A 14,028-nucleotide genomic window follows, 5' to 3' on the forward strand; every position below is an offset into this window, starting at 1 on the left:
CAAATTTATTATTACTAAGGAAAATTGTAATATCCTAATTGAACGTGAGTAAACATTTATTCATCTGCATATGCAAGTAACGTAATAATACATAAATCTTGTTTTATTCAAGCTAGGATAATTTTGTTTTAAATTGTATGTCCCGCGACAAAAACATTAAGTAACTAAGTTTGATGCAAAACCATCGCTTATGGCATGCTAGAGACCGCTTACGTCGCCATTTAAATGTTACAGATAAAACTTCTTGTTGCTATCGCTGACTCATGCGGATATTTCGCTGTTTCAATGGGAATATCTAGGAACTAACGGAATATTCTATTAATTTACGGGACATAAACTTAGTAAACCCTTTAATGGTAGACAAAAGCACTTCACCTGTATAATGTGATGTACTCTATCACAATCTTGCTTTAAAATAAATTTAATGTTATATTTACTTCATTTAAAAAAATATTTTTATGCGGTTTAATAATGTTTTAATGAAACTCAAACTTTATTTTCATATTTTGAAAGCATGCACGGAACGCTTTGAAAACTTTATAATTAACGTTATGTTTTATCGCTATCCGTATTAAAAACTATCAGTCGGTGTCCGTTTATGGAGGCTTTAATGTTTAGCCAATTTTGATTAAAAACGCATACTTGGTGTTTTACATTTTCATGATATTGTTACAAATCTTTTATTCCAATACGGTTTGTTAAGTATAAAGAAATTTTATTTGATTTATAACAAACACCATCCTTTTAATTTTTCTTCGTGCCACTATAAATTATTACGTATAATGTTAGATTTTGATTATAAATCATTAATCTTTTTTTAATTTACTTTAGTTTGGTATGAAAAATATTTGTACCTTAGGTTGATTAATTAACTAAAGTAGTGTCGGAGTGTGGTGAGTTTAACGTGATTGTCAAAGAATTAAAACACTAGCTGAAGCATGCGTACTTATACTATAGGCGTTTACTATGCGTCTATACGTTGTTTACGTATATATATTGGTACAACTGTGTAAACAACTTCGTAGTGATGACATCGGATTTTAATTCATAATTAAAACCTCGGTTACAGGAAACAAGTAACACTTGTCCGTACAAAAATCACTAGTATGCCTTAAAATCTGCTTCTCGTTAAAAAAAATAATGGCGTCGAAATAGCGGGAATCCTTTTTAAAAAATTAAATAACGGCATATTAGTTTAGTCCGCCTCGCGCCGTGACTGAGGCACGTGAATGCAAAGAGAATAAAGTGACGGCGGAGTGAGTGGGAGAAGAAAAAAAATCACAGCGCAAACGAAGCAACGGGGTTTTAAAATTAAAATGCGCTGAATGGCGGAGTATTTTTTCGCTCATGTGTCGTGTTAGGGCGCATTGGCGTTTCGCATCCGGCACGCTGCATTTTAACGAAGCTCCTGCGCGACCGCCAGATAGCGGAAATTACTCGCTGCCGGCACGCCGCGTTAATGCCTGCGCTGCGCACAAATCCGATATTTACTCGCTGCATTTTGCATATAATTACATTCATTATACTCACGCCTACCACCTATACTTACGTTCCTTATGATGGGATAAAATGCACGTATCTTACAGCCATATCAAAAATCGTAACTGAATGTTCCGAATGCAGTTGTGGAAAGTCTAGCGATATAAATACTTTTCTTAAAAAGAAATCTCCTGAAAATTCTTTATTGTAAAAAGAGTTATAAACTTTACAAATCGATCGGTAGTATTGCGACAGTATCATCCGCATGTCAGCCGATAGACGCACACTGCGAGGCATAGACCTTTCCCGCAGATCGCAAACACATCCGGACTTGCGCTGCCCGCAACCAGCGATTTTATTGAAACCTTAACTATCGGGCGATGTAGTACAAAATTATATCTAATATTAATACATGGAAACCAAAACCCGTTGCGTAATAGCCGTGGTTATTGTGTGCCCAGTACCTTTTGGTACCTATCAATTTGTTACGCATATAAGCGTAGGAATAGAGCAATATATGTTTTGACATATTTGTTGACTATAATATTGGGATATAAATAGGCTATGAGGTACATTTTTTTTCGTGGGTGGTATCATAGATAAGTAATATGTTTTTAGGCAATTTTGTGTTTCACTTTTGATTTTGAAATCAATTGGGTTGCAGAGTATGCTCTATACTCTCCAACCGACAGTGACTACCGAAAAATAATCAATCATTGTCGTCATAACTTCAGACCATAGCAATGTATAAATGCATGCTCATTTGAAAAATCCGGACAATTTAGTTATTTTTAAAGTGAAAAAATTTTTCTCTCTTCAATGTTTACTTACTTCTTTCTACCTTAATTGCCTATAGTCGCCTACTGCAAGGCCTCCCTAGAGATATATATGGGGGGATGTACCATAATCGCCACGCTTGTTAGACGGGTTGGCGATAGATAATTATTAACTAAACTCTTTTTCAGTTTTGTTTTCACTTAAATCTCATTCCTGGTCTATAGGTTTGTAATAAATTAATTGAAAGCAGAGATGGATTGAAAATAAAAAAAAACATTAATTAAGTACAAAATAGAAGTTTGAACCAAAATCTCTATTTATAACCGTATTATTTATTTTAATCTCTTTGCGTTGGATGCTTGTTATGTCTATATTTCAAAGCTCCGATATAAAAAAAAATTGAGCTTTAAAATATAAATCAATCTAACTTCGAGTTCTCCGGTTAGTGAAATATTATGTGCAGTTTTATTATTACTTATTGGAACGTCGGAAGAGTTATAAGAAAATAGTCTAAAAGCAGCAGTAATTTTGAATAATAATCACAATCATTAGTCATCGATTCTGCAAACGTGTTAGCTGGAACGTTTTTTTAGATGAAACACTATTTCATTTCTGAGTTATCCCGAGCGTTTCTTTTTGTTTTTTTTTAATGTACGGTGCATACTTAAAAAACTAAATTCGTTCAGCTTCTACAATCAGGAGATTGTCTTCGCTCTCGTTAGATTGTTTTAATTCTAATTTAATTTAATTTAATCGTAAACCAAGTCATTCATTATCAAAATTCTATAAAAAAATTATAGATCTTTACCAAACATGGCAAAACTAATGGTGACTACTTGAGTTACCGAGTCGCTCATAAGAAATTCCTATGGTCCCTAAAATTTTATTTGATAGTCAATATATTTTGCTATTAAACGCAGATCACGCATTTCGATGTTTTATCGTTAAGCTAGAAGTTCTATCAAGCCTGAGCTGTTCAAGCTGGTTTAGAGCGGGCGACATCTTAGATGTATCAACGACCGCTATTTAAAAGTCGCGCCAAAGCAGATTTTCGTCTTATTGTTTCGAACACTTTTTTAAACAAGTAATTTTTCGCAATGTATTTCAACGACAATCAAAAAAAAAAAGAAATGTAACGACGTAAGACTCAAATAAACTCAATTTTATATATGGGAGGTTTACAGTTCTCTCTATTATTTATAAATACATCGCAAGACCATCTCCCTTACTCGTTTAAATTAATTAATCCTTCTTCCACTTGCATTCATTGCACCCTCTCGGTTTTACGATTATGTACTTATGTATCCGCTCACCCCTGCCTTAACGCCTTTGTTCTCTTACTCCTAGGGACCATGTTTTAGACGTAATGATGGAATCGATTTTTCTTTAGTCTTGGAAAATAGCAACAATTTTCAGACATCTTTAATGATGAAGTAAGAAATAAAGGTGAACTTTAATTTTAATAGACTACAGTAAATAAAGAAATACATTAATAGTAGCGAGTATATCGAGTATTATTCATAGAAGTTATTGATTACAGATTTAAGATACAGTTTCATTTTGTAAGACTACGGAATTTGCCCCTTGATATTTGGTGTTTCCATATCCCAATGATCACGTTTCTTTACTTGTAAGATTTATTACACAATGCATATAACCTAAACAACCGATGATCCAACAAACAAGAAGTAGCTTAGAAACTGTAGAAATTCGAAGTTTATGTGATGTATTGTGGTAAGGATCATTGGGTAGTACAAAAAATATTTCTTTACTTTATTATTTAACTAATAAACTTCTTCACACTTCGTTAAAAACAAGGTAACTTTTACTAAACAATTAACAGGCCTGTTAATTGTTTAGTAAAAGTTACTTTTCAATATGCATATGTATGAACTTGGTAAGTATATTAAGTTTAGTATTGTATTCAATATTATACTGTTAACTGTGATAAATATCGTAGCACCAATAGATTATTCTCGAAGCGAAGATATTCTCTTTTTTTCACTACCCGCCTACTTGAGCCACAAACTTTAGGCTTCGTCATGAATAATTTAAAACGTCCGCGATATTATGCGAAATATCGCAACGACTACTTCCGTCCATAAAATACGTGAGGGACCTTGTAACTTTGTGATATATTTACGTTAAGCGATGCCATTGGCTTATACAGAGTGATTTGTTATAATTATATAAGGTATATATAATATTAACGCATTTGCTGTTAATTAATTGTATGGTACACCCTATGCAAAAATCAATGGCAAATTTTAAATGGCATGGCAAGTTTCTGCGTAGCGCTATGCCTAGTTTCTGAAAACTCATAATAAATTTTGAGTCTATAATTTTTTCTTTGCCCTATATAATATTTATTTGGTTAAGTTAGGGACCGATTGCTTGAACTTGATAAAAGTATGATAATACATTTTTCTTCCAATTTTTTTCCTCGAATTGTATATGAAACTAAAATTTTGTTATATATATGTTTTATTATATGTTACGTAACTTTTTTTCGGCTAGCATCTATTTTTAGGCAACATATGTTTGTCAATCAAAGGAATAAACTCGCTTACTGACACACACGAACATAAACTCAGAAACATTAACGTTTAAAAAAGCTCAACAATCGTTTTGTATAAAGTACAGCTGTCACCAATCATTCAGTCAACTTAATGTCGCTTCGTTAAATCGTTGCAATGAAAATGTATAAACATTGGAAAAAGTATTGTAATATATTTGGTAAAGGCTCAAAATATCCCTGGTATTGTCGAGCAATATGAATTCTGTTATCGCATATCAGGTATTTTTAAGTATATTTTACGAAAAGCTTATTTTTACTTTCTACATTTTCTGTGAACGAAACGTTCGTGTACCACACGTGCAATGTAATATGTATCTTTTATTTTTATTTTACGTTTCTGATCTTATTCAGATATTTATTTTATTCCCTAATTATAATATAATAATTTTCATATTTTAACTAAAATTTAATCGATTCCTTAATTTTGTACGTATTGCATAGTAGCTTAAAAGAATCTGGCCATGTCTATTGTTTAGTATTTTTCACAAACTTGACGACAATGCGGTTCGTGTTTTAAATCAGATTGCGTTCTTGGTTAATGTGTCGCGAGGGTAGATAAAAAATAGAAGAGCATGTGGTACAACTAGTAAAGCTGGATTAGTTTAACATTTCAATGACCATATGTCTCGAATTTTCATGTTTTGTACGCGTACTCGCGCCGCCTTCAGTTGTGGCAACGGGCCAAAGGATATTAACATAACGTGTTCTTGAAAAATTTAGGGGTGAAATGCTACTGCGCTATGTATACTATGTTAAAAATGTATTCTTAGTAATGTTTTTTTTTTATTATCAATATACTATCCGACGAACGATGAACTGGACTAGGGACGTAGTCGTTGGGCCTTACAAAAAAGCTCAAGATCTTTCCTCTTGGTGACCTGGATATTTAGCAATGTAGAAACTTTTGTATGGAGCATCGTTGTGACATCGAATCAGAAATTATGAAATCAACAGGACAAGGAAAGTCACCGACATATCTCGAGGAATTACTCGTCTGTAGTGGCAATGGGTGATTTCGTGCAAATGACTGCCTGGCTCGACTGACTGACTAGCTCCGATAAGTACTCGAATAGCGACCACAAGCCAGAAGACGCGACGTGGGTCGTGGCTCGAAGTGACTCGCGTAAAACCGGGCATCGTGAGGATCTTTGATTTTAATATCAATTATATAACATTTAATATAATGTAAAGTGCATATATTTAAGGAACGTAAGTTCCACTCATTATAAAATTATAAGTACTGTTGTAATTGCCAATTATAATTACATGACCATTGTAATGAAATTTTCCATTAATTAACACTAGCTCGTTAGAGAACAAATTAACAAGCGAAGTTGATGGAGATTTGTGACGGTATTTATTATTGCCAGTATCGAATGCTCAGCGTCGTATAGTTCTGTAATGAAACATAAATTATGAACACGGGTGCGTAATTCTTTCGGGAGCAGTCACACCTTAGACATTTTTACACGGTTTATGCAACAGATTTTTACAGTACAACTAAAAAATGCAGGGAAAAACGTTCACGTTCGAAGATGTTAAAGATTGAATAGACAGTGCGACATTTAGTAGGACTCAAAATTTATATTCAAGTAGGAATATAAAAAGCGTGTGTTATAGAATTAAATTGTAAAGCAAATTATTAATAATTTATTATTATTTCTCAGGTCATGTGGGCGGTTGTGGAATCACTGACGAGGTTGTGCAATGGATGGACCGCATACAGAATTCGGGCGTTGACGACGACCCGCCAACTTCACCAGCGCCTTCACCACCATCACATTCCCCACCACACCCCAATAGCTTAAGAGACGAACCCCCTAGGTTAGTAACTCATAGCTAATTTGAAAACTGGTCGCTGATACGCTGTGGAACCGAAAACGTGGTTCAGAAATCAGAGCAAAGTCAGATATCGGCCTTAGAACGGAAAGACTCAATTGGAAAAAGACAGGATATATTGCCAGAAAATTAGATTCCTCGTGCAAAAGTCTACAAAATTGGTATTCGTGGGTCCAGAAAAGAAAGACCATGGGCAAAACACATTTTTGATGGAGAAATGAGGTCACGAAGGACGGCCGCAACGTGTCCACATACAATTTTCTTTTTTTGATTTAAATGTGCATCAATGTCGAGAACTAGTAATTTATTTATTCATATACACATATTATTACTAAAACATAATACTATATTATTAGAACGTTTATGATTGTAATAGCAAAATTTTATAAAAATTAGATTTATTATGAGTGATAATTATATTTATTTATTACCTATAATGGATGGTGGACAAAGGTTCCAAACGCAATGTATAATTTAAGACACATCAAAATCAGTTTGAAGTGTTTTTTTTTGCGTTCATTTTTACAAATAATTCTAAAGTGATATTTAGAGCAATTCACTTTCAAGTTGTATTATTAAACGTTTTATATTTTTGATAAACGGTTTGAATTTATTGGTTTTTTCGGAGGTATTATTTTACGAGGAGTTACTTCAAAGAAAATCACTGAAATATCACTTTCTGTATTAGTGCCAGCGACCGGTTTCAGTACTGTTTATGTATTTTTTTTCTTTACGTGTACAGAGAGATTTTCCATTCACCCCGTATAAAGTTATTACATTAAGTTATTATTTCTTTTTGAACGGTTCAGGCTAATCACTTCTAACAATACAAAATCTGCAAGCTGCTATTAATTTGAATATATAGTAAAGCGACTTTTAGAACTCCTATATTTTCCTATATTATCGATTTTTGGATAGGGTGTACCATACATTGACAGCAAATCATGTACACATTCACCCCTTTAAATTAAATCTCCTGTATTAATTAAAATCCATAATGATGGTGTGTATGTACACAGGTACTGGGAACATCATCACAACAAATACTCGCGCGCCGCGAACACCGGAGAGCATTCGCGGTCGCGGCGCGCGGCACAGGACAACAGGAACACTTGCTCGCTGTTCATAGAGACCGATCCTCTAATATGGCGGCACGTCAGAGAGGGCTTCCCGGATGTGAGTTGATTGCTTTTTTAAAGAAAACGTCAGACGCGAGGAACAATTTCGCTCTACATTAATCTTAGCTTGTTTCACGCAAGACTTGAACACGTTTTATGATTGTAATACGTGAAAGTTATTATTTGAAGCGCTCGGTTATTACGCTGTTAGGAACTTTAGACAGAATTTTGGAAGCACGTTCATTGCGAATGACAAATTGATGTCGTTTTATACATACTAACACAATGGTAGAAATCATGCTACAATAAAAAAAACGTAGCGAATTGAGTGGGGCTATGGGAGAGAACCTTTACTTTTTACCTTTCCGCTATATATTTCTTGACGTAAACAGTGCTTTATAATAAGGTTTTACTTACCAATAATTTGCGTATAAGTCATCTTTCTACGTGTTGTTAAGAAAATTAACTTAAAATATTTTTCTTTGTGTACATGTTCTACACATACTGTTCAATAAGTTTAATCAGCATTTTATTAGATATTATTATATTTTGCTTACTTAGAGTTGCCTACAGTACTACATTGTTACAGAACAATAAGCACAAAGGAAAACTTTGTGTTTTTACTCGAAAGTCGCCACTTTAAAACGAAGCAACTAGACTTTGATTTAAAATGTGCCAGTCAGGAGAAATCTCTGCTCTATTTAGTTGTAGTGAATTACAATATTCGGGATACGCGGACACTTTTGTCTTATGAACATGTTAATTGAGTGTATGGCATATACACACATTAAAATAATTTTGACGTACAAAACACTTCGTCATTACTGTTTTTGTGCTCAAAGGTAGTCTCATTTTGGGCCTTATTCGTCATGGACAGGGTTATGCACGGGATTTCTCTACGATATCGAATCAGGAAGAAAGAGATCCGTAGACGAACAAAAGTAACCGGCATAAACCAGGGGATTGGCGAAGTGAAGTCAGTGGGAAGGCCACATTGCTACCAGAATAGATTGGCCACCGATGCCTTAAAATTCTGGAATGGATACTATGGACCGGCAAGTCCTGCTTAGAACGTCCGCCCGCAACGTATACAGATACAGTTTAGATCACCAGATGTCGCTGTATGCGGGTCGCTTCTAGCTGATCTTGTTAGAAACCTATGGGGGAAGTCCATGTCCAGCCGTGGACGTCCTACGGCTGAAACGATGATGGTTACTATGTTTTACACCTGATAATCCAGAGATTTTCGGCTTTCGGTGTATTTACTAGCAGCAATGATTATTATTCAATGTATGGTTATTAATAAATAAAATAGAGAGAAGAATTTTGAATTTTGAACATGTGAATGATTTACATAATTAAAAATTGTGTATAGGCAACGATTTGTGTTTTGTATAAATTACAAAATTGTTTTATCAACTCCACCATCTTATTTAGCTTTTTCTTTAATTTACCTTATAATGTACATTACAATTTTGAAATTACATTACATATGTTTCAAAGGTATTTTGTTCTTCGTTTTTTTTTTGTTTTTGAATTGGAATTGCGTTCTTATAGTTTTTAATCAAGTCTGTTTTAAAATTATTTATAATCCGTAATGATTGATGATATTTCAGTTTTGATTGGAAAAATTAAATTTTTTGTTAGATGTAAAAAGGTTATAAAAATACGGACACACGGACAAATTAACCATGTTATGTAAACATTAAACACTTGTTAGTCAACAAGGCCGTGAGAAATTGATTGCACTATCTTCATACGTTTCATATTTACATAAAATGTGGACTTTTATTTAAAAAAATCGAGCATTTATACTTAATTTTGTATTAAATATTATATTTAGTTTAGAATAATATAGGTCTTGTGTAACAAAACAAAATACGATCTTACATATCTATTATGATAATCAATTATTTTTGTACAATGGGCCCCTATGGAATAAGCTTAGCGGTTTAATAACAATTTAATTTCGTAGGTGTAAAATATGTTTTAACTCTGCTAAAATTTCTTGACATGTATCCGGCTGTAGCAGACTTATTAATATGACGTAAGAATAATTAACGCTGCGCGCTTCTTTGTTTCATCAGACGCAATGAAGGTTGATCGGTTTAATCAATGTTAACGTGAAAAATGAATAAGTACATTAATAAAGATAGCGTTCCGAACCGGTGGTAGCTTACTACTTATAAAGTTAAAACAATTGATGATTCGAAAGTGTATTTAAATGCCTTTTTGATCAAGATATTGTTAATTTTAATTCACAGCGGTACTATTTTTATCCGTTATGTACAGTTATTAGCGTTCTTCTTAAATATAAAAATAAATAAGTAGGGAAATATTTAAACTGTACATTCAGATATACATAATAACAAAAAAAAAATCTTGTTAAAAATATTATTACCACATATGCGTTAAATATTTATTTATCCGTTATGTGTATGCATGGGGTTTGTTTATGTACGTAAGAGAGAGAGAGTAAAAAGAGTTTGGCAGAATTTGCTGTCATCGTAATTTTTCCGTAGTAGCCAGTTGACTGAAACTGTGAGTGATAATGATTTAAATTCTATTTAAGACTATCAGTAACTTAATTTTATTTAAATTCTTTTTCACAAGATTATGTTTATGATTGTAATATGTACTTAAATAAATATTTTTTTTTTTTAGCACCGAGACCCGAGTAAAAAGAGCGAAGTAGACATGAAAACCCGAGAAGAAATCCTGTCCCTAATTTCCCACCATGTTGAAGCAGTTAATTATATATACAGAGACACAAAATTTGACGGCCGCTTAGAACATAGAAATATTAAGTTTGAGGTGCAACGAATCAAGGTGAGATATTTTTCTCGACATAGTAATTCTACAAGCATTAATACTATTTAATAAAGTAATAGTCTCTTAATGCAACAAGAGATATGTCGGATAATTGATTATAGGTGTAAAAGTTATAAAGATGTAAATTTATAGCTCATCGCTGTCAATTAATGTGGGGACACAACACTATCAAAATATCAGTGGTTTCAGAAATGTCAAATAACGTAATGACAATGATAGCTCGTATGATATCTCTGCATTTGTTATCATTCAAAGAAGCTGCGTTATCCACAGTACAAATTGTTAATTTCCTGTTACCACGCTTTGTGCCAAGAATTATTAATATAATTAAATGAGTGAACTTAGAGGAAATTACTTCCAGACTTATGACGTATACGGCCTTACAAGTTAATTGTTGACTTTACATAATACATATATGCACCTTAAATATAAAATCAAATCAATCACATTAAAAAAATAATTGGGAGTTATGGCGAAATAGCGTGAATACATGAATATAAGGTAAATATTGTAGAAAACAAATACTACATAAATACTATATGGAAGCTTTTGACTATACTATTAACTATAAGATTTATATGATAAATGATATTTATTGACTATTATAAACAAAAACACAACAATACTGAAAAAGCTACGAACAATGTATGGCTCCTCTTGGAACTTTAGCAAACTTACGATCGATCTATGAGTCAAGGAGAGATATACTCGGGATTTCTATATGATATCGAATTCGGAATAAGAAGATCCGTAAACGAACTGAAGTTACTGACATGATCCGGCTGACTGGCAAGCAGAGTTGAAGAGAAGACATTGACCAGCAAGAGTAGCATTGGACGTCCACCCATAAGGCAAGGCCACCGGAAGATAATGGATTCAGCCCGCTTCCAACCGGTCCCTTTGGAATCTATAGAAGAGACGTATATCCAGCAGTGGATGTCATACGGCTGAAACGATGATGATGAACTAAGAAACACGTTGCCAGTATTCCGCTTTTAGTTTTTGTCCATTCAATTTATTTATTTATTTTTCAGATTGACGACGATTCGATGTGCAACCCTCATCACTTCGCGACGGAAACCAATCAGTTTTGTTTGGAGAATATTGACGTATCGAATTTCCTAAACTTGCACTCATTGGGCAACCACGAGGACTTTTGCCTCGCCTACGTATTCACATATCGCGACTTCACCGGAGGAACATTGGGTGAGTGTGATGTGAACGGGGCGCTGTAACACTACACCTTATTGTGATAATATGAAATGAAACCTTTCTTCAACTGCTTGAAGTAGTCAATTAGAATTATAATAATTCAAAAGATGAAACATCTCTGAACAATTAGACGGTAATTAAGTTTTTCTGGATTTATGTGTCTAGGACCATCAATAGACATTAAAAAATAAAAAATATACGTTCTGTACGTATAGAATAATTTGAATTTTATTTTTATTGTATCTCTAATAACAAATGTTCTTCGTTAAACCCATAGACGTCCACTGTAAGACACAGGCCTCTCCTAAAGGTATCTATAGGAAGATATTATAAACGCCACGCTAGGTAGGTTGGCGATCGCAGTGTGGTGTTATGAAACGCAGAGAACGCTGCTGCCCATTCTCCGGAAACTCTGTTGTGAGCATGAATGCACAAAGTGTGTATTATATAAGAATGTATCCCGGGAATGCGTGACATACGATCGCAAGTCTCAGTCCTTTACCGCTGCTCATTACAGATATTCAAATCATCAGTAATACATTATTATAATAGGCTATAAAAAAGAAAATCTATTCAACGTATTAATATTATCCGTACGTATATTTCTAATAGTGACGATTAACTATATCCTAAATTTTAAATACGAGAAGAAAAATCAACAATGTAACTTAAAAATTTACGACAATTACCTATAATTAGTTTTTTCTTAAATTTGCTCGTATTGTTTATTTCAATATGTATTTTATAATTAGTTTAAAAATTATGACTTACGCTAAACTATTAATTTGCCATTAGTATTGCAAAAATAAACTAAGGTGCTCCGACCCCGTAAATGTATATATATTTAGTACCTGATTAAGCCTCCTCCGTAAAACTTTAAGAGTTTCAGCAAGACGCATTTTGCAGATTATTCCAGCGAAAAATAATTTATAATGATTTAAACACAGGTCTGGCGTGGGTGGCTAGTGCTAGCGGCGCTTCTGGTGGTATCTGCGAGAAGTACAAGACGTACACGGAGACCAACGGCGGGATGTACCAGAGCACGAAGCGTTCCCTCAACACCGGTATCATCACTTTCGTCAACTACAACAGCAGAGTGCCGCCCAAAGTCAGTCAGCTCACGTTAGCTCATGAGATCGGACATAATTTTGGATCTCCGGTGTGTATTATATTATTTATCTATTTATAAGCGTATAGGTGACTGATATTGACCTTTTACATATACAGGCATGCAACATCCGGTGACTATCAACAATGACGATTTATAAACAGGAAAAAAATATTAATTTATAGTTTAAAGAAAAAAATTCTAGTTTTTTGTCTGGTTGTTCTCGATTGAATCAACTTTCTGAACCTGGCAGTAGTCTACAATACATATTTAAATTTACGGTATATTAATGTCTGGACTTTTACACAAGTACTTACCAAAGCCTATGCGAAAGAATAAATAATTTGTTTCATTGTAGTAGATTTGATATAAAAACCCCGTGTACAACATGCCCGCATGACTAGCGGGCCATTTGTAACATTTCCTAATGGGGAACGTTTGTTTGAAATTTATGTAAAAATGTTTTTCGAATCATGCTAGTTATTTACCAATGCAAAGTTGCACAATGTAGATGAATCGTAATTACATACAGTTGAGTAATAACGGGAAGGAAAAAGAAATTTGCAAAATGTATTATTATAACTTGACTTTATTCCTTTTAATCATACAAATTAAGTTTTAATTAACGAAGCTGTATGTTAAAATCTGGGATTGTTTTAAATATTTTGAAGTCTTTTCTTTATCACTGTTTCATCATCATCATCCTTTTAGCCGTAGAACATCCTCTGCTGGACATAGGCTCCATGGGTTTTCATTCGAACCGTTTGAATGTAGTCTGTCTTGACCTTCACCATAATCATTATAATTTAAGCCGTGGGATGTTCACTGCTAGATCTACGCATATATTTTCAATAGAACCGTTTGGAAGTGATGTACATCGACCTCAAGAAGAACATTTGTCAAATTCGCTGTTTCTTCGCTGGTCTTCATCTTAGTGCTTTAAGACTCTAGCGGCCATCCACCACGTTATATGGCCAGCCCACAGCCAGTTGAAGTTGCCAATCCGCTGGGATATTTCTGTTACTCTCGTTAGTCTGTGTGTAAACATTACTATGCCTCTGCATTATATATGATTATTGCAATAA

General features: G+C 33.7%; 1 protein-coding gene across 1 annotated transcript in view; it reads left to right on the plus strand.

Moving 5' to 3' along the window:
* The window catches only part of kuz (zinc-dependent metalloprotease kuz), an 85,928-nt gene that overhangs the window by 65,030 nt on the left and 6,870 nt on the right, over positions 1–14,028 (plus strand). Inside the window, exons 5-9 of the mRNA XM_068775396.1 lie at positions 6,502–6,658; positions 7,693–7,849; positions 10,456–10,620; positions 11,658–11,829; positions 12,783–12,994. Of these exons, the coding sequence (XP_068631497.1) occupies positions 6,502–6,658; positions 7,693–7,849; positions 10,456–10,620; positions 11,658–11,829; positions 12,783–12,994 (863 nt within the window). The remainder of the gene's footprint in view (positions 1–6,501; positions 6,659–7,692; positions 7,850–10,455; positions 10,621–11,657; positions 11,830–12,782; positions 12,995–14,028) is intronic.

Source organism: Battus philenor, unplaced genomic scaffold (assembly GCF_028537555.1).
Source record: "Battus philenor isolate CCGP_79_NKW_IND1 unplaced genomic scaffold, ilBatPhil1.0.hap1 SCAF_8, whole genome shotgun sequence".
In the NCBI taxonomy this organism is placed as follows: domain Eukaryota; kingdom Metazoa; phylum Arthropoda; class Insecta; order Lepidoptera; family Papilionidae; genus Battus; species Battus philenor.